Source organism: Pseudopipra pipra, chromosome 21, assembly GCF_036250125.1.
Source record: "Pseudopipra pipra isolate bDixPip1 chromosome 21, bDixPip1.hap1, whole genome shotgun sequence".
Lineage (NCBI taxonomy): Eukaryota > Metazoa > Chordata > Aves > Passeriformes > Pipridae > Pseudopipra > Pseudopipra pipra.
This window is the reverse complement of record NC_087569.1, coordinates 10983988-11004276: the sequence shown is the minus strand read 5'-3', so window position 1 is coordinate 11004276 and position 20289 is coordinate 10983988. Positions and strand designations below refer to the sequence as shown.

The following is a 20289-nucleotide window of genomic DNA, read 5'->3' as shown; positions in this document are numbered from 1 at the left end:
GTTCCTCTTCCCTGGCCCAGAACCCTGCGTGGGAACAGCAGGAGCACCTCTTGCAGAGGGACCAAGGCTTTACCCTCACTCCAAACCCACCAGCCTTCACAGCTTCCACAGATATATTTTTCTATTACCATTATTATCATTTTTTTAGGAATCCCACCAGATGGCAGCAGCATGTCTCCCCAGCAGAACTGGGAGCACTTCTCCAAAGGACAGCTCCTTATTCTTGGAACAGACACGAGACTTCCCAAACTCAGCCCTGCAGTCTGAAACACGGGATGCAGACAGAGCTTGTCACGGGCTCTAACATCCAGAGTTTTTCAGCACCTTAGGAACATGTGTGCAGGGAATACTCCAAGAGCAAATTGATCTGGTTTTGGCAAATGAGGAACGTGACTTGGTTTGTGGCAATTTGCCAAACCAGAGTGTGGTGAGGCAAAGCTGCAGGACCTGGGGGAAGGTCCCTGCACACCTGTCCCTGCTTCAGCAACTGCCCCCCAGCCCAGCTCAGGACCCCGAGCTCAGCACTGCCCTCACTGCACACCTTTGCACCACGTCACAGCACAGGGAGAGCTGAGAGGGACAGACAAACACAGCGGGGCAAGGCCAAGTGTTCAAGAGATTCTTCTCTACTTTGCCAGCTGGGGTTAGATTCACTTGAAAATCCACAGATGCCATGCCAGGGGCAGCTGACATGCAAGGAAAGGGTGCCCAGCTGAGCGAGGACACGGCCTGTGCACAGACACAGCGACAGCAGCACCCGCCCCCAGGAGTTAATAATGAAAGTGCTGAAGCACCAGGCTTTGGCTCTTCACGAGTGAAAAACCCCAACAGCACATTAGCTCCCCTGAAACATCATCGAGTAGCAGACAAATGAACTAATGACAAATGCTAATTCAACTGCCAAGAGAAAATCTCCCTGGGTGAGGTAACGGGAAGCACAACAACACACACTGATCGCTCCTCTGACCTGGAACTGAGCTGCAGGGTCACCTGTGCCTTCCAGACACTGCAATGACACATCAGACCAGAAGACCAAAGACTTTTGCAAATACTCCAACTGTGGAATAACATCCATTTCCCTCAGAAGTACTGACAGGAACTTTTAAGTTGCCCATTAGCACCAATACACACTCAGAGATACCAACAAACAACAGAATCCTCATTCCAAAGTAGCTCAGGCCTTACGAATTCCGTGTCACACTTGGACCCAAGTGTACACTTCTCGTGTCCAAGTCACCTCAAATGACAAATTCCCAAGTCAATGTTTACATTCAGCTGCATTATCTCACATAGCTAAAATTCAATTACACGGGCATTCTTCTGCATTTGGAACAAAACTAAAATTCAGTCTAATTATTGCTCACACACTCCTAAAGTCAGCCTGCACTCACTGGCAGAAGTTAACATGAAATGCCAAAAGCCAAGTAGTGACCACTGAATTTAAACACACGTGAGCAAAGAGGAACTCACTTGCACCAATGAGTGAGCCAGTGCAGCCCCAGCTCTGCCAGAGGGATCTGAGCTCCCAGCTTCTGCTTTTATTAAACACCCTCCCCCTTTGGGTTTTTTTTTTCCCAAGCTGTTGTTACTTTAAATTAAAGCTGTAGTTGCAGCTCTGCAGGCACGGTCCCCCAGGGGCAGTTCCTGTTGGGTGGCAGCAGGTGCCTGGCCAGGGGCTTGGGATGGCACTGTCCTACCTGGTGCCAGTCAGACCCTTCTCTCTACACTTCCTTTTTCCCCTCGGCACACTTAATGATATTATATTTAAATATGCAAGCGTGACCTTTCATTCTACTGAATATTACAGAAGCAGATCTCTCTCTGCACCTTATTTTTCAGCAAACAGAACTGAGAAAATACAGCCCTGGGAAACACAGAGGTAAACAGAACACTGGTACTAAACAGTAATAAAGTCTTATCTTACATAACAACCCAAATTTAAGCAAAGCCTCTAACAATTAAGTTAAAAAACTCCAGACTTTATAAAAAACAAAAAAACCGGATGGAAATATTTTTAGGCAATTTTTTACAGCAGATTCCTTGTCAATTTTCATTCTTTTACATCCACTTTCTAAGGCTGTAGCACAGCCAGGGCACGGCAGCACCGACTGCACAACAGCTCCCCTCGGACCGGGAGCACTGGGTTCAGATGAACTGCCCAGCTCCGAGGGGAGGGACACGAGCCCAGCCCCAGCACTGACCTGCAGCTCCTGCAGCCTCCCCGGAGAGCCCCAGCTCAGTGCCACGCTGGGCAGGCTGTGTGTGGGCAGCTGGCAGGGCTGTGCCATGGGGACCCGGGCTTTGCTCTCCCGAGGCCTGTCCTGCTGAGCCCTGCCCAGCCCTGCCCAGCCCGGCCTGGCCGAGGAGAGGCTGCCCCGTGCAGCTGCAGCACAGGCAGTGCCCGCAGCCCAGCTCCCGGGGCACGGCGGGGGCTCAGCCCCGCGGGCACCACACACACACAGCTGCAAACTTCGCAGTGCTGCAGGAAGCGCAGGGCGCCTGCTCCCCAGAACACCCCCGTGCCTTCGTGCTGCCAAGGACAGCTCAGAGCACGGCCAGCCGACAAACAGCTAGAAACAAAACCACACATCTATAAAAGACTCCTGCCAGCTTTGTGTCGGTGCTCCTGAAGGGCAGTAATTACATACATGGCACTAAGGTGGTCACAAAACGCACGAGAAGGAATTCCACTCTGCTGACAGACTCCTCTGAATCGCAGCTGGGGGATAAAAGGGCCGGAGGCAGCGCTCCAGCGAGGCAGGAAATCCCATTTCCATTTTTGAGAGGGGAGCAAAGTTCAGCTGTGCTGTTTCTGGTAGCACCCAGCACCACCGCGGGTCAAACCGCCGCCGAGACAAAGATCTTGACAGGTGACTGCACAAGGAAGACATTTTCATACGCTTTTCATTTCTGACTCTTAAGTCAGGTCAAAATGAATATTCTGATACTCAGCTGTTAACCTGAAATTTTAGGCAGCACGGCTTAGCTGCACAGATGCACGCTCTGATTAAAGGTACAGAGAGGGCATAAACAAGCTGCTTTGTCTCAGAGGAGAACAGTGGGGTGGGCTGTTGGTCAGAGGTGGCTCCTCACCACTCCGAGCCTCCTTCTGCGAACACAAACAGGCAAAGCAACTTTCTAAGAACGGAGAAGAAGTGGTAACAGCTTTCTGGTATTCTGACTCCAGTGACAAGACCAGGGACGAGTTATGACCAGGTAAAGAAGGACAAGGAGGAATCGGTCCGTTCTTGCCTCTACTCACCAGACAACACCAAAGGCTCCGTATCCGATGGGTCTGTCCGGCTCCACGTCCAGCTGCTGCTGAGGGTGCTGGGAGTGCTGATGATGGTGCGCTTTGACCGCAGCGGCTGCTGCAGCCTGTACCTGAGCTGGGGCTGCGGCGGCCGGGCCGGGGGCCTGGCCCGGGGCCGGCGATGGGAAGTAGGGCTGCTGCTGGCCCGGGTTGAGCATGGCGGCGGCGGCGGCGGCGGCGGCGGCGGCAGAGGAGGCATGCTGCTGCTGCACCGGGTGCACGGCCGAGCCCGCGTGCAGGTGGTGCTGCGCGTGGTGGTGGTGGTGCAGGTGAGGAGGAGGGAGGTGAGGAAGGTGGTGGTGGTGGTGGTGGTGGTGACCCGCTGCTGCCGCAGACGTGCCGCCATTGTAAGCCGCCATCATTTTTGCGTTGGCTGTTGTGCCACAAAGAGACATTCAACAAAAAAGAAAAATGCCCTTTGATTGGATGACAACTGGGTCAAGCTGTCGTTTGGCCATAAAAATTAAAATCTGCTACACTTTAAAAGTTGGGTTTCATCGTACACGGCCCACCTTTAAAAACATGGAGCTCCACTGGCCTTATCTCCTGGCGAAGCCAAACCACTCGGGGAGTCTCTTCATGTGTGCGAGCGCCAACCCCTGCCCCAGCGTCCGGCCGGGCTTGGCTACTCCAACTCCATCCTTGGGCAGCTGCCTTGGGGCCGGCCTGGGCTTTCTCCTTCACTTTGGGTTTTTTTGTCGTTTTTCTTGTTATAGAAATTAAACACCGTGATCAATCCCCCTTCCCTCCGGAGGGAGGGCTCGGAGCCTCTGCCCTGAACACCCCGCGAGGGCCGGCCAGCCTAGCCCTGCCATTCCCACACCCTCTCCATGGATCCCCCGAACCTCCCTGAGCCCGGCCACCTCCTACATCGCTCCCTCCTTCCAGGCACCTGCTCCCTCACGGCACCAACAACTCGGGAGTTTGTAACTTTTCCTTGAAGGCCTGAAACACACACAAGGACCAAAAGAAAGTGAAGGGGGGCGGCGGGGCGAGGAGAGGGGGGCGAAAAGAAGATAAAAACAGAGGGAGGAAGGGAAGGGTCGGGGCAGGACAGGAACCGCGGCGGGGTGGGAGAGGGGGCGAGGGAGGGGGGGAAAGCGGCAAATGAATGACGGGGCGGCCGGGGCCGCGGAGGGGGCGCGGGGCAGGACGCGGCGGCCCCTGACAGCGCGGGCCGCGGCGGGGCGGGGCCGGGGGGGTGGGTCGGGGGCGGAGGGCAGGGGGCCCGCGGCCGGGGCTGCGGGGGCGCGGGGGGCGGCGGTGCCCCCGCGCGGCCCCGGCCCCGCTCTCACCTGGTCCCGCCGCCCGCGCCGCGCCGCGGGCACGCGCAACCCCCCCGCGGGGCGCGCGCCCGACGCCGCCCGCAGCCAATCGCGCCCGGCCCGCCGGGCTGCGCGAGAGCCGCCCCCGACCAATCGGTGCGCGGCGCCCGGCGCGCCCCGCCCCCCGCGCGCGGCCGTGCGGAGCCCCCCCCCGCCCCCGGCGCGGCCCCGCCCCCGTGACCCCGCCGGCCAATCAGCGCGCGCCGCCGCGCCCGGAGCCGCCGAGACCCCGCGAGATTCCCTCACCTCACACAACCCTCGCCCCGGGCGGCCCCGCCCCCGCGCCCTCCTGCCAATCACGGGGGCCCGCCGGCCAATCGGCGCTGCTCCCGAGCGCAGTCCCGCCCCCGGCACCCGCCACTCGCCCAATCGCGACCGCCCGTCCGATCCGATGAGCCAATGGAGAGAAACGAGAGCCCGAAAAGGGGTTACTGGGCCAATGGCACCGGGAGGCGGGGCGGCCGCATGACTGACAACTCCCCTCGCCAGTGGCCGGCGCCGATGGGCGGTGAAGGAGCCGCCGTTCCACCAATCGCAGAGCGCGGCGCCGGGGGACGGACGCGGAAGTGGCCGGTGCGCCCGCCCACAGGCGGCAGGCGGCCAATGGGCGGCGGGGTTCCGCTGACGGGCAGCGGGCGGGGCCAATGGCGGCGCGGGGCGGGGTGAGGTGAGGACGCGGCGCGCGCGGGGCCGCTGTGGGCTCTGAGGGGGCGGCGGGGCGGGGGCCGCGCTGAGGGGGCAGCGCCGGGGTGGGGCCCTCCTTCGCCTTCGGGAGCTCGCCCGCCGGCGGCTCCCTCCCTGCCCGCTCTCCCCCCGCCCGATGCGCGCTGACCCCGCTCCCTGGAGCCCGGGGGCGGCCGGTGGGGGGTGTGGGGCCTGCTGAGGGGTCTTTTCTCAAGTCTCTCAGAGCTGCAGAGCGGGGCTGCAGCGGGGCCCGGGGCTGTGGCACGGCTGTGGCACCGGCTCTCACCAAGGCAAATCCCCCGCTCACGGCGGGTTCCAGCCGTTCCCAGCAGTGTCTTCCCGGCCCCCGCAGCGTGCCCAGGACACGCTCAGGGGGCCCCGTGCGAGGTACGTGTGAACCAGCACCAAAACACCCTCTGTGCGTTGTTTCAGTTCACTCACGCCACGAACCCGCCGGCCTGGGGAACGCGGTGTCCTTGTGTGAGGCGTCGGCGTTCCCTCCGGCACAGGGCGAGGGAACACCCCGCAGTCCGAACACTTTCCGTTTTTCGCATGTGAATATTGATCATACCTGATGAATAGTTTTGCCTCAGAAAACCCCCTGCTTATCAGAGCCTTGCCCGTGGGGCAGAGCTAAATTACCTGTGGCGGTGACAAGGAGGTTCCCTCGGGTGACGGAACGCGGGGAGCGGTTCCGGAGGAGGGGAGGGACCGGCAGGGAACCTGCCCCTGCCCCCGCTGGGGCGAGGGAAGGAGCCTCAGAGCTGGGACGGGCCGGCTGCGCTGCTGGGCTGTGCCGGCACATCCCCGGTGCTGCAGCATCGCCCCTGCCGCCCACCCTCGCTGTCTCTGGACATCGGCGGGCAGAGCGTAAATGCGACAGCCTGTTGCAGTTCCTGAAACTCGAGTGCAAAACCTTTGTAAGAATGGGTTTGGGTCCTTTTTGCCTGCTCTTTAACAATGTGAACAAGAAAAGCCTTGCAGGACTGAAGATGGGTTTCTTTGCTAAGGCTGTTCCTGCTGCATTTTGAAATGTTGTTACTTGTATTCCAGCATGATAGCAGAGATTTTTTTGCCATCATGTCTCTAAAAACAGAGATTTTACTTAAAAAAAAAAAAAGAAAAGCAGGCAAGACTAGGCTTGGTTTACAGGCATTTTCTAGTATTACCTATTGGAAGAAACAGAATACTTCTTTAGAACTTGTATTTGTAGCTGTCTGGTTGACGTTTTCCTTGGAGTTGATAACAGGCTGGTAATGTGTGTATGGATATGGAGAGACCAAGGGTTCTCCTGGTCTCTGGGGTGGTGTGGGTGGGGGACTGAAGAAGGAAGCAGGGACCAAAGGCCATAGGGCTGTGTTGGCAGGACTGGAAGGCTTTTAAAGCTCTCCCACACCTTTTCATTATGGACTTTTTTCTTTCTCTGCTATTGCAATACCTTTCCAAGTAGTAAAATGGAGCAGAGGCCTAATAATCCTTGTGTGGGAACTTGGATTCTTGGTGTACCTGCAGATCATTGTGTCAGTGCCATTATTCAAGTCCAAATACAGTGTCATCTTAAATATTTGTTCAGTTGGGTACTTTACTGGGTCAGTGAGTGCCCTAGCAGTACCCTGAGGTGTGGTCAGACCCTGCCATGTCCCTGGGTTTTCAGCAGTGAGCAGAAGAGCAGGGTTGCAGTCCTGGCACTGGCACCTGTTTTCCCCACACTCCAAACCGTGCCTTCCAGCTTCCTTCTGGAAAGTGTGGGTGAAATCTGGGACCCACTTTATTAATTTGGGTTGGACTAAATGCTACAGCCATATTCCCCATGTTTTCTTTGCCCCTCAGAGAGGTGAGAGGCAGCAGGAGGACTGTGCTGTCTCGGGCTCCATATGGAGCTCTGTCAGGTGCCAACGTTGGAGTGACCCACCCTGACCAGTGTATCTTCCTGCCACACTGGGTCCATAAACACTTTTAATTGTTGTCCCTGGCCTCTACCAAGCTGTGAAGCTTAACACTGTCAGTTCAGCTGCTTTTTAGGCTCTTCATGCTCTGAAATTTAAGGAGGAGGAGATCCAGTTGATTCGTACGGAGGTATGTGTAAGGAAAAAGCTTTTGAAAGGATATTAAGGAAACACAGAACTTGCTGACAAAGTGCTCACCTGATAGACCATTTGTTTCCTCAGTGCAGGAGCGTGTTCCCTGTGAGAGCAGAGGGAATTAAGGGTGTAGTGGTGTAAGTCTGGCCTTCCTCGTCACTCCTGCCCCTGAAGGCTGCTGAGGGGGCTCAGCACTGAGCTGGCTCCTGGAACTTGGAGCAGGAGTGTTCTGGGAGTAGTTCAGTGAGCCTGAGCTGCTTGATGGGCGAGTTGGCAAAAGCCAACCTTGGTAATTGGAACTGGGCAGGCAGAAACACTGCATGAGGTCCTGCCAAAGCCTGGTTTGAGGGCAGCTCATTTGTCATCCCCAGTGAGGCCTGGAGATACAGGATTGGTGACTGCTGCTGCTGAAACATGACAGATCAATTCTAATCTCTTGCTGCTGAAGACAGTTATTCATGGGGACATGCATCTGTCTCTTAGCATTGTGCTCACAGTAAGTGCTGTAACCAGTACAAGTCTGCTGTCTGAGAGGGAATGCTGCTGTGGCTGGGGTTGTCTGTGCTAAACTCAGGTAAAAATTATATAGAAAAGTCAATACTGTGCATGAGAAACACAGGGCACAGACTTGTTCATTTTCAAAAATCCACGGCATCAAGTGTAGTCTTTTCTGACTCTTGAGAGATTTGTTTTCCCCTTGGATTTGACACTTGCTTTGCAGGGATATAATCTTTCTGACAGCTCTCTGTGCACGGGGATGGAGGACAGTTCATAATCAGCCAGTCCTGTTTCTGGTCCTTAGCAGTGTTGTAACCTTAAAATTCTCCACGAAAGATTGTATTATCTTGCACAGTATAAAATGTAATGGTTCAGTTCCAGACATACCTTGTGGGCTTTTTTCCCTTGTCACACACAAACTAGCTGTGAAAACAGAAGTTGGAATATTAGAATAAGTCTTTTGATTGTGAGTTGTGTATGAATGTCCTTCAGCATTTAGGCATGTAGGCTTTTTGTGATCCTTTAATGCAGAAAAAGTTACATCAAGTGGAACAAAGCATAATAAAAGGCATGGATTTGTCTCTGATCCAAAAAGGGGGTGCTCTGAGCTGCACTATTGATAATTTATCATGTGGGTGTTTGACAAGCCCACACATACCCTGATATACCACTCTGCAGATACAGTCCTCAGTGTTCTGTAACACCCTGGAAATATTTAATTCATAAATCCTAATGCTGAAGCCCTTAAGGTGTCATAAGCATGGTGCTGATGGCTGTGAATCTGAGGGAGTTTGGTTAGTCAGATAAATACCATGCTCTAAATAAACTGTGATCCTAATATGCAGCAGAATAAACATATACACAAAATATCATGGGATTAAAATTCCTGTTGGAGTATGTTATTATTCCTTTTCTTTGCAAAGAATAATTTCCCAGAGTTTTTGTCTTTAAAGCCTTTTCTCTATGAAACTGGAAAAGAATAAATTACTCCATTAATAAATGCAGTGAGGAGCAGGGGAAAGAATATTTTCATTTAACTTTGGTTATTTATAAAGGTTTCTGTCTTAATGCTTGCAAGGATGGCAGTATGTCTTCATCTAGGAAGAGGGCAAGGATCTGCTCATCTTGTGGAATGAGGGATAAATCCCTGCCCTCTCAGGGCAATGTTTTAATAAGATAGAGGGACAAAAATCCAGTAGTCCAAGCAAGCAGGTGGCCCAGTGTAAGGTTGTTGGTCAGGCCCAAAGGCACGTTGGCCAAGAGAGCCTTTGAGCAGCAGTGTGGGACTGTGCCTTGGCCAGGGTCAGAGGGTGGAACGGTGCTCCTGCAGCAGGGCAGCACTGCTGGGATGGGGCAGGGCCAGCTGCCGAGTGACAGGCGGTGTCAGGGAAGATCGTGCATCTCTCTGAGGTTGAACATCAGACTCTACAGGCACTTCTGTTCCTCCCCTGCCCTGTCAGCCCTCCGTGGCTCTCCAGGGCAGTGTCTGAGGTGGCTGTGGTGGCTGGCAGCCCTGCCCCGGGCCTGTCCAGTGTGCTGCACAGACTCGTGTGACGGTCGGGATTGGCACTGCGCCCTGAGACCGGCCCCAGCGCTGTCAGCTCCCAGACAGCAGCTCCTGCTCTGCACAGCTTTGTAGCCAGAAGGCTTTTCTTTTGGGAGTCCTGACTGACTAGTGGATTCTTTGCTCCCTGCAGCACTTACACATGAGCTTGGGAGTGCTCAGGTGCTTACAGCTGGTTTGTAATAATTAGTCATTTAAAGACTTCAGCCGGATTGTTTAGTCCTTTCTGTCTCGTTTTCCTCCTTGCTGCTAAACACCAGTTGCAGGAGACAGAGGGGAAGTCTTTATCCCCCACTGCTTTCTGGAGAAAGTGACAGTTCTGCAGTCCTCTCTGTTCTGTATTTCTTTGCACCAGAAATGACCCTGCTGCTCTTTGTCACCAGTGTTTCCTTTTATCCCCCTCCTGGCAGCTGCTCTTGCTTCATTCTGATGTTGGAACAGCAAATGAATTCCCTCTGAAGCAAATGTCATGCCAGTAAAGATGTTGAAGCAGCAAGAAAATCATCTCTCTCTCTGAAGACTGAATTGGAGACCTTTGTGAATGAGATGTTCTTAAAATAGCTCTGCAGTGTGTTATCTTCCCTAGAAGGTGGAGAATTGAAAACACCACCATGAGCCACTTGTCCTTGTGCGAGCAGCATCCCTAAATGATGGGTTTAGGAGTGGGGAGAGGATACTTCCTTTTCCTCCTCTCCAAAACGCACTGCATGATTTTAATCTGTGTATGACAGTACATTTATGTATTTTCCAAGAGTTGCATCACTGTTTGCTGCTTGTTTAAACATGTCACGTGTTGAGTGACCTTGTTCTTCTCCAAGATCCACTGTTTCTGGATAAACTAGTAGCTAAAAGTGATGCCAAGCCACAAGATGAGTAGAGATGCTCTGAATGACCCTGGCTGAGGATCTGGGCAGCCTCTCTGGAGAGCAGAGATTGCCAGCTGGTGGGATGTGGCACACCTGGATACCAGACCCCTCTGGCACATGTGATGGGAGAGCCAGGCTGGGGGCATTCTCTGGGGGCTTCAGTCACTTGTTTTGTGCAGCATACCTGGAACATTAGTGGGTGGCTTGATGTGCAGAGTGCACGTGCACAGTTATTGGTTTATTGTGCTCTGAAGTGTGGGTGTCACGTGGGGCACGGAGATAAAGGTCAGAAGGGTTCTCAGGGAGGACAAATCTCTTGACAGAGATAACTGCTGTTATTGTGTTTATCAAAAAATTATTGTAATGAGTGGAGTAGAGGAATTGGGCAGTAAAACTAATCACGAAGAGAATCTTCTACAGGTCTGTAAATATCTGAATATCTACTTTTATTTTTCTTGGTGGAAGGGGAATTGATAAGTGCTAGATGCAAAAAATGAAAATGCTAATTATGGAACAGGGATTTTTATAGCAAACAGTTTCATAAGTATATTCATATCACAAGTTTAACTAGGAGAAATGTTAAAATTTTAACATCTTGAGTTTTTCATCTTTTGTGTGAAGGTGGAAATAATTAGTTGTACTGATAGAAACACAAAGTTTTCAGAGTACTCTCAGTTTTTTTAAGGCTATTAATGTTTTTCCTAGTCCTGCTTTTTGACATGATAATATCCCTTTAAGGGCTTTCTTTACCAGATCAATTCCTTTTCTACTAGGAGAACTAAAGCTTTTCAGCTGTCTGTCCAATTTATCCTTCTGGACTAAATTTCTCATCTCGAGATAACCAGCAGCAACACTCCCCTCAGGAGATGTGTATCAATTAGTTCTGCATCACTAATTCCTGTGGTATTGGGGGACCAGTGAGTTGTAAGAAAGCTGCTCTGTAAACAGTTATGGCTGTTGGGGTTTTGTCTTTACTTTTTTTGGTGAGGATTTTTGTTTGTGGTGAAAGATGTTTTTTACATGGCAGTTATTGAAATCCTGCAGATTTACATGGGCATGCAGAGCTGTGGGCAGCTTTAGCTCCTTTTGGGATATTAATTGTGTATGGATTTCACGTAGTGCTAATTGAGGGGCCACGTTAGACAGAGCTGAGCAAATTGGTTCAGAAAATACTGGGGGTGGAGGATGTCACGTGAGAGGTGCAGGGCTCTGAGGGCTCCCTGCCTTGGAGCTGGGGCATCACTCTGGTGGCTGTTGGTGGTGTGTCACAGCACTCTCAAATGTGTGTTAGAATTCCAGGCATCCTGAAGGCTGCTGCTAACTTTTCTTTTGCCCTATGGTCTTAGTGCTATTCAGTTTAATTCACTGTAAAGGGAAGTGAGATGTAAATATTCTGTACATGGGACTCTGGGGTGCCCTAGTGGCAGCCTGGCATTGAGGAGAAGGGGGTGCAGTCTGCAGAGAGAGCGAGCAGGAGGTGACAGGAGCCTTTCAGAAGCCACTGTAGCAGCATTATGTGCCAGTGTAAGTGATGGAGAGGAGGTGGCTCTTGTTCCAACGTGCCCTAAGCCTTGGTTTTGCAGTGTGATGTTGTGCTGCTCAGCAGATCCTGGAGGATCTGTACAGTGTCCAAATCTTCCCATCCATCTCCTGGCAGCCTCTCTGAATTGCTGCTGCTCTGTAGGTGGCCAGTCCTGGGTCCCTGCTGTTCAGAGACCCTGGGGTGTCCTCACTGCAGTGCCTGCTGGCCTTCCCCCCGTGCTGGCCCTGCCTTGGTGCCAGCCCTGCCTTGGTGCCAGCCCTGCCTTGGTGCCAGCCCTGGCACTGCTTCCCTGCAGGGCTGTGCAGGGCTCCTTTGGCTTTGGGCTGGGGTGGGGCCTGTGTGTGCCAAGAGGCACATCTGGGGAGGGCTGAGCTCTGTGGCTCCAGCAGTGGCCCCACTGCCATCCCTGGTGTCACCAGCTCCTCACATCCCTGACCAAACTGAAGGTGGGGAGTCACTGTGGCACTGTCCATTACATGAGTGGCAAATTCAGTCCAGCAGGAAAGCAGGTTACTTCACAGCTGGAATGTGGGCCAGGCTTCTCCTAATCCCTCCCTTGGCCACAGAAAGGTGGCTTTAATCTATTTATTCTGCATGTGGTTGTTTTTCCAGCACTGCTCTACTGCAAAGGCCATGGCCCTGTTAGTCTGTTCCTGTCCATTTGCCATTAGCAGATGTGTGGGGACATGAAGCTGTTTTCAGTCACTCCAGTCTGATCCCAGCAGTGCTGTGGGATCTTGGGGGTGCTCTGCCTTTGTGCAGAAGGAAGTGACATGTAACGTGTCGTTTTTAAGAACCTGCAACCTGCAGTTCTAGGATTTTTTAGACAGCTGATTTTCCTTTTGCTGATGTTTTCAACAAAACTAATTTGATAGGGTTATTAGAGGAGGAAAATTAAAAGAACAAAATCATCCAGGAAGCTCATTAAAATGGAAACCTGGAAGAACTGGGTAATTGGGCATTGATTCTGTCCTCTCCCCTCACTTTATGAGCAGTATTGTATTAAAAGTGTCTGCAGGATGATGCTTCAACGTCTGTTACTGCTGAAACAAAATTATTTGCTTGTTTTTTCCTCTCTACATTCTTCCAACATCTGCATGTGCAGATCTGTCCTGTATATTAATCACATCTAACACTGCTCCTTTCCAGGGAAAAGGCATCAGAGGGAATGGGATCCTCCCTTTGGCTGGGAGGGGAATGTTTTGGTGGGGGATCCTGCACTGCCATTCCCTTGTGTCAGATATTGGGTGACTGGCTGTGAAATGAGTCGTGTAAGTGAGTGAGGGCTCGGGGGGCTCATGAAGCCAATGCACAGGTTTGGGGCACTCAGGTGTGTTTGTAGGGAACAAAGATGATCACAGGCTGTGGCCTGTCTGTCTCCCGAAATATTTGTGTCACAGTATGTGATTAAAACTGTGTAAATAGGTAATTTTCCTTATTTTCTGTTCTCCGAATATTTGTAGGCAAATCACAATTTTAAAAAGTATTTCACATCGAAGATGCTCCGTAATTGTGCTGGGATTTAATTTTTTTTTACTTTATAGGTTGATCCAGTAAATTGATTCTAAATGCAGTTTGCTGAATGTTTGCTATTTCAATCACTCTGGCTGTGATTATTGTGATAGGAAGCAATCTACTTGCCTTGGTTTAAGTTTTGGGTGTTTGCTAAAATAGATATGGTTGTATGTACCAAGCTTAAGATTCATTTTTTTAGGAGCGTGACTTGTTTCCTTCTCTTCAGTATTTGTGCTATAAAAAAATAGTTGCATAAAGGTTCATAGCAAGAAAATAGAAAAAGCTGGGCAATAGATTTGAAATAATATTTGGAAATATTTTCTGATCTCCTATTATTATGATGTTAATTGTGTCTTCCAGTCTTATAAGTAAGGATGGGAAATTTAAGCATGGGAAAGCACATGCTTAAATCCATTCCTGTCCAGCAAAATGCTTGAGCTTAATTTTAAGCACGTGAATGAGTTGCATTAGTTAAATAACCCATAACTACTTGCTTAAATCCAGACAGTGTTAGACTGACTAAATATTAGAATTGCAAGGTAAATACTGCAGGAAATAAGATAAATATGGGTGTTGGCTTTGCCGTGAACTTGCCAGTGGTTTTGACTTTTACAGTCATTTTTATGGCATACAGTTGAAATCAGAAAAGAATGGAAATTTCAACTAATTTTTTAATATGCTGAAATGTATTAAGTTACACAAAAGAATCCATATTATAGTAATCCTGCACATATACAGGCAAAGAGTACCCAGCGTGCATGGCAGATGGTTTCAAAGGAAATCCTCGAGAGCTAGGATTAAAAAGCAATTTTCAGCAAGTTTAAAATGGGTCTCTATATTTGGGTCACAGATATTAACTCTTTCATTGCAAACAAATGAGGGAGAAGTCTGGCCAGATTATTATGGAAATGTTTCTCCCTGTAAAAGCTGACCAGGTCGTGCTGGGGAAGAAAGGTGTCAGGAGGTCAGTCCATTCTGCCCCTGATCCTCTTCTCACACCAGTGGGAAGCAGAGTTGTGGCACACAGAGACAAGGGCATGTTGCAATTCATGGAACTCATCATTCCACAAACAAACACTGGCAACCCTCTGAAAAATAACGTGTGTGTGGCTTTGATCTCTGTCTGCCCTCTGAAGCAGATTTCCATAAAGATGAACTGATCAGTAAGTTTTGGCATGTTAGGAACAGCAGATTTATACCTGTTTACCTTTAGTAAATGATAACCAATCCCTTTATTAAAATTTTACATATAGCATTTGTGTATTCCTTTTGGATATGGCAAGTATGTGTGATAAAGGATAAATATGAAGTTGCACAGCAATGCTGTTGTTCCATCACAGACAGGAAGGGCTCCAAATTTGGCTTGGAAGTCCATCTGCACATGGTGAGCAGGCCTGGGTTTTCTCCAACGTGTTTTAGGGGCACACTAGAAATGTATTGTTTGTTTGTAAAGGTTATATTCTTAAATAAACCATAGTGTGCAGACATTGTTCCAGGCTGCAGCTGTTGGGTGGTGGTGTACAAACATCCAGAAATCTTGTCACCAGGCTGATGCACAGAAGGGATTGAGTGCAGGTCAGCTTTGTACTGTGGGATCAAGAGAAGGCACTGGGCTTTGAGTAGATAAAAATAGCACAGCAAGTTGGGGATTATTGGCTTTAACTAACTTATACCAGCTAGTAACTGTGTTAGGAGTGTAATTCACATTTACATCAGTGCTCTTTATACCCTTTGACAGTGCAAAGGAACCTCCAGTTTGAACTAATTTTTCTTTAAAAGACTTTTCTACTTCCAAAGTGGAAATTCAAGTTAGACCTTAAGCAGTTTATCACTGAACAATGAAATAGAGCAACCATTTTATGGTATTCCCAAAGCTCAGCTGGGCATATTTGGAGTAGACTTGGAAAGCTTTCTGAGCCAAGGTGCCTGATGCTCTGCTAAGTGAATTATGAAAGTAACTGCTGGTTTGAATATCAGCCTAAGGAGAAGTTAATTGCATTGCTCTTTGGGTATTACATTGGCTAAAAGTTAACAGTGAAGGACAGGGCACTTCTGAAAGGGCACCTGAGTGTCCTGGTGGGAGAGCTAAATGTGGATCTGCTAAATGTTAATTAACAATGCTCAATAAGAGGTGTTTTCTGCAGGACTGAGCCAAGGCAGTTACTAGGTGTCCTATCTGCTCTCAGAAAAGAAAATTTAGGCAATGGATGAAAATAAAGCAGCTTTTGGTGTTCAGTTCTTGTACCAGAGCTAGAAAGCATCAGTAGACTCAGGATGAGCTTTTAAAGCTGCATCTGTTCTTCTGGGTCTTTGTTTCACATTGCCTGTTACAGGAAATCTGCCTGTGTGCATCTTGATATGGCCTTCAGAGGGCAAATAAAGGTGCTGGAATTAGAATCCAAAACTTGAACATCCCAGGCTGTTGTCAGTCATCACGTGTCACCAAGTTATGATACTATTAATACCTGGAGAAAAAAATGTCACCCATGACAACAGTTACCTTTGATCCAGTGTTTGTAAATGGAGTTTGGAGTTTTGCCTTGGATTTTTCAAAGACTTGCATCTTTAAAGGGAGGCAGAACAGATCAGTTTGGAGTCTCTGTCATTGTTATCTTCCAGGATTTTGTTTCAAGTAGTTTTTCAAAGTCTGTGCAAGATGAGTTGAGATAAAAACCTGATCCAGATGTCTTTGGACAGTCAGAGCAATCCGTTCTCTTGACTACAACAAACTTAGGAGAGGTTCTAAATAAACAAATCAGTGTTGACTTTAGAGAATGGCTGATTTCCTTTGCTCACTGTGCAGTCAGTGCTCCATAAAGAGGAGCTCCTTGTGTGCACTCAGGTGTCTCCTGGGTCTGAAGCAGGTTTTTTTCTGGGCCAAACCCAATGGAAAGGGGGTAAACTCGTGCAGATCACTGAAAGGTCAGACAGGTGGGAAACAGAAGCCTGAATTCTCCTGTTATGAGCCAAATGAGAGTCCTCCCAAAACCACACCAGGGTGCAACTCTGAAACAATGTGGGCATGCAGTTAAAATGTGTTCAAAAGAATACTGTAAAGTAATTACTGTGTCATTGTACAGAGTTCTGAGTGCTAGAAACCATAACTACCTTTCTAAATGAGGGAAATGCTTTACCTCTAGCAACTCTTATCAGGAAATATTGAAGGTTCAGTTGCAGTGCTTTGGAATTTCTCTCTACTTTAATCTTTTTGTAGTGGATCATTATTAAAGTTTCTCTGAGTAGATGACTGAAAGCAATAACCTGTTTGTGTCGAGGCAGTGCACTGATGTCTGAGGTAACTGGTCAGACAAAAGTGAAAGCTTCCATGGGGATAAAATGGGCTTTGGATGGGCTTCTTGGCACTTCTTTATTGATGGCACTTTAAGTAGTGATTTGAGGAGAAGCAGATAATGAAAATTGATTCTTCTCTACAGGTCTCTCGCTTACTTTTGGACTTGGACAGACCTAATCTGTGAAGATAATTAAAGTTCCTGTGCTCTGGATGCTGTAAGTGATTTTTTTGTTTGCTTTATGGAAATCATTAGGAGCCTATTTGCCTCACACAGGGAAAAAGGTGAAAATGCCAAATCATAAAGAAACGGTACAAATGAAGTTGGTGCAAAATTGATATATGTGACCATACATGTTTGCAGGAAATATTTCTGAACAGCCTTCTGTATTCAGGAACACCCTGTCTGCAGTCCAGCCATGCTGATGAATCCAGTAGCAGAACCCAAATTGCAAATTGCCAGTAAAGATACCAGGGGAAACAATATTTTTGTATTCTGTCAGGACTACAACTAGATCAGGAATCTTGGAAGGGTGGAAGGAATCTCTGTTGCTGTGTGTATTGTATCTGGTTGAGAATAAACACCTCAGGTATCAGCATTGACCAAAGTATCACGTGGAGAGGTCAGAGGGGGGGAAAAACTTGTGACTGAAGAATGTTGCCATTGGCAATGACACAGGGCAGTGGCCCTGGCTCTTAGTTAGCATGGCAGTTGTTTGAGTTCTGGCTGCCACAATAGCATAAAAGGAGGTGTGAAATCCCTTTTACTGTTCAACAGACTCTCCCAGGAAAGACCTGCCAACCTGAAAGTCTGTCCCTGCAGCCCCGTGGCTTCTGCAGCATCTGGGATAATGCTCCTGGAACAGGGAGTCAGCTGTAGCTGGCACTGCAGGGAGACAGGGTGGGTAGGAGGCTGGAAACAATGCCATGGCTCTGATCTTGTGGCAGCATCCCTTGAGGGTCCTTAGGACACAGCTCTCTGCTGGTTAATAGTTACAGGTGTTAACAACACGTTTCTTATTTCTACAAGACTGCCTTTAAAACAGCTGATATTCTTCCATCAGTGAAAACATGCAAAGAGCTCTTCATATCCCCATTTTCCCCCCAAAGCTGTGGGAACAATTTTCTGGCTTGTAGAACAAAGAAGTTGAACAGATGACAGAGCCAACATCTGCACCTGGCTCACTGAGGAGGCGAATGCTTGGCACAGAGGCTGAACTCCCTTCTGCCAAAGAGCCGTGTCCATGCAGTTGTTCAGGGGTAGGGATGGGATAATGTCTTTTCCTTTTTGACTCACTAAAGCTATTTTATTGATATGTCAAAGTCAAAAATTTGTTGGGAAGGAAAATGTCTTTCCTTTTAAATATCAGAGGTTAATTAACGGTCAATCAAACCTTTTCTAACCAACCCCGTTAAGATTATGATGGTGTATCACTTCAGTTCCAATGGCAGACACATCCCATATGGGTTGCCATTTTGATGGCTTTGAATGGTAATCTGACCCATAAAAGCTGAAGCATAATATGCAAACTGATTTTTTTCTGGCCTACCCTGTTCTTGGTGCCATCTGTGTTCGGATGGAAACGAGCCTGCTCGAAACGTGGGCTGCCGGTTTGAGCTGCTCACAGATGGGTGTTGAAGAATAGCCTCGTGTGCACAAGGAAAGAGGGGAGATGCTCCTGAGAGCAGGAAGTTTCACTTGGAACCATATTATGTCTGCTAAATCCTGTGGGCTATGGAACATCCACCAGACCTTTAACTGAATTCTAAACTTGCATTCTAAAAGTCAAGAAAAACCCTTCGGCTTCCAAACAGTGCTCTTCCTCCACCACTGCCTTCTCCTGCTGCCATGCCTAATGGAACAGAGTGTGGGGAGCTGGCAGCTTCAAAATCCTGTCAGGTGTTTGCAGTGCATCCGCTCAGCAAAACCAGGCACAGGCAATTATTTCAGGAGTTTTGTAGCTATGGGGAGTTTTAATGTCGTGTGAATCCTGTTGGAGTCACAGCATTCAGGTTGCCATTTCTGGATTCCTGTCTGACAATTAACCAAAATCTGTGCTGTAGGTGGAGGTGAGTACCCATCCTCTGCTGCTGCATCTCAGATCAAAAATTCAGGTGCTGAAGCACCTAATTCTCACTGTGGCACCTAGTGCTTAAGCACCTGGTTCTCAATGAGAACTTAGTTCTCCTCATTTTGAGAGAGCCTGTGCTCTCAAGTTGGAGGTAGACTGACCTTGTCTTACGTGTAACCACAAGAGTCCTGGTACTATTTATAATCCCAAGAAACGCATTAAATCATTTTCCCTGGTTAGGACTCTGGTCTACAGAACTGTGATCTATTTTTTTACTCTCTTTAAATCGATTCCATTGCTTGAGCGACCGTTTGCTCGGCAGAAAAGAAGCCCATAGAAGGCAACACTCATCGATGACTTTTCATGGTCATGACACACTCGAACATCCCTCTCAAGACATCTTTAAGCCTTTTATTTCTAGGCTAAATAAACACCAATTTCAGCAATGTCTCATCTACTCCCTTTAATTACTGCTGCTGAGAGAAAGTTTCTGCCAATGCAAATGTGCTATTTTGTCATGTCACATCAAATTGCATCAGCCTTATATTTAGGAACAAAAAGAGGGGGAGGCTGAGACAGGATGTGGCTACAAATGGAACCAAAGGGTTTTCTTAAATATAGGCTGAAAATAGACAATCGAGGCAGTGATGCTTTTTCAAGCAAAAATCCATGAAAGGGAAAATCAAGGCAGTGATGGCAGAATGGCAAAGGAGGGCCGGGCTGTGGGCAGAGGGAGTTCTGGGGGAGGAGGGGGCGGTGGAAGGGAGAGGCTGATGAACACCCTTGCCCTGTCAGATCCTTGTGCAGTGGGTTTGGGATGTGTCAGCCCACACCTTGTTCCCCTGTGCAGGCTGAAGTACCTGGGCCTGCCCCTTCCCTGAGCTTGGCTCCCCTTGGCTCCCCTTCCAGCAGTAACTCAGCTCACTAAACCAGAGATTGTGGTAAGTAGGCACAGAGAAAATTTGAGTAGCTGTCCAGACAAATGTAGGAGACTTCAAACAATCCCTCGCACTGCTTCAAAATGTAGTGTCTCTTCAGAAATAATATTTTTTAAAAATTGTTCTTCAGAAAGTGTTAGCAGCTTCCCCATGGAAAACACTTTTTGCCCTCTTGGAACTGGGCACAAAATGATCTGTTGAAATCAAATGCATAAATTATGCATGTAATGGAGCCTCCTTGGAACTGATGAGTCTGATCAGAGCCTGGTGGCAGTTAAACTGAGTTCTGAAAGATCAGCTGTGTTTGAGAACCAGCAGAACTTGGTGTGGATGTGATCCGGGGGCATGCGAGCAGCACCTACTTAGCAAATTGGAAAAATACTATTCCTTTCTTACAGCTAAGCACTTGGAATCTCTCCTCAGAAGCAGTTGGTGATGTTAGAGGTAATATTTTTGTTCTTGTCATCAAGGACAATAACAATGCAGTAGAGGCTTAGAAGCTGGTGTATTTAGAGCACTGACAGATGTAAGTTGAGCAGCATTTCAGACAGAAGCCAGAGAGCAGGGGCACCCAGGTCTCCATGGTTAGGTGTCACCAGTC

At 49.0% G+C, this 20289-nt stretch overlaps 2 protein-coding genes across 9 annotated transcripts in view; one reads left to right on the top strand and one right to left on the bottom strand.

Annotated features, from left to right (window-relative positions):
* NLK (nemo like kinase) overlaps window positions 1–4980 on the bottom strand; it is a 37530-nt gene extending 32550 nt beyond the window's left edge. The window contains exons 1-2 of one of the 4 annotated variants that reach the window (XM_064678155.1): window positions 4885–4980; window positions 3263–4258 (exon numbers count right to left, since the gene is read on the bottom strand). In XM_064678155.1, coding sequence (XP_064534225.1) covers window positions 3263–3708 — 446 coding nt within the window. In that variant the 5' untranslated portion in view covers window positions 3709–4258; window positions 4885–4980. Of the gene's footprint in view, window positions 1–3262; window positions 4463–4608; window positions 4694–4884 lie in introns of those variants that run through there. The other 3 variants (XM_064678153.1, XM_064678157.1, XM_064678156.1) reach the window with 3 other exon arrangements.
* Window positions 3046–20289, top strand: part of LYRM9 (LYR motif containing 9) — a 29751-nt gene continuing 12507 nt past the window's right edge. Inside the window, exons 1-2 of one of the 5 annotated variants that reach the window (XM_064678166.1) lie at window positions 3046–3158; window positions 16824–16896. The gene's annotated coding sequence lies outside the window, so the exon portion shown is untranslated. Of the gene's footprint in view, window positions 3159–5127; window positions 5306–5349; window positions 5710–6104; window positions 6243–16823; window positions 16897–20289 lie in introns of those variants that run through there. The other 4 variants (XM_064678161.1, XM_064678162.1, XM_064678167.1 and 1 more) reach the window with 4 other exon arrangements.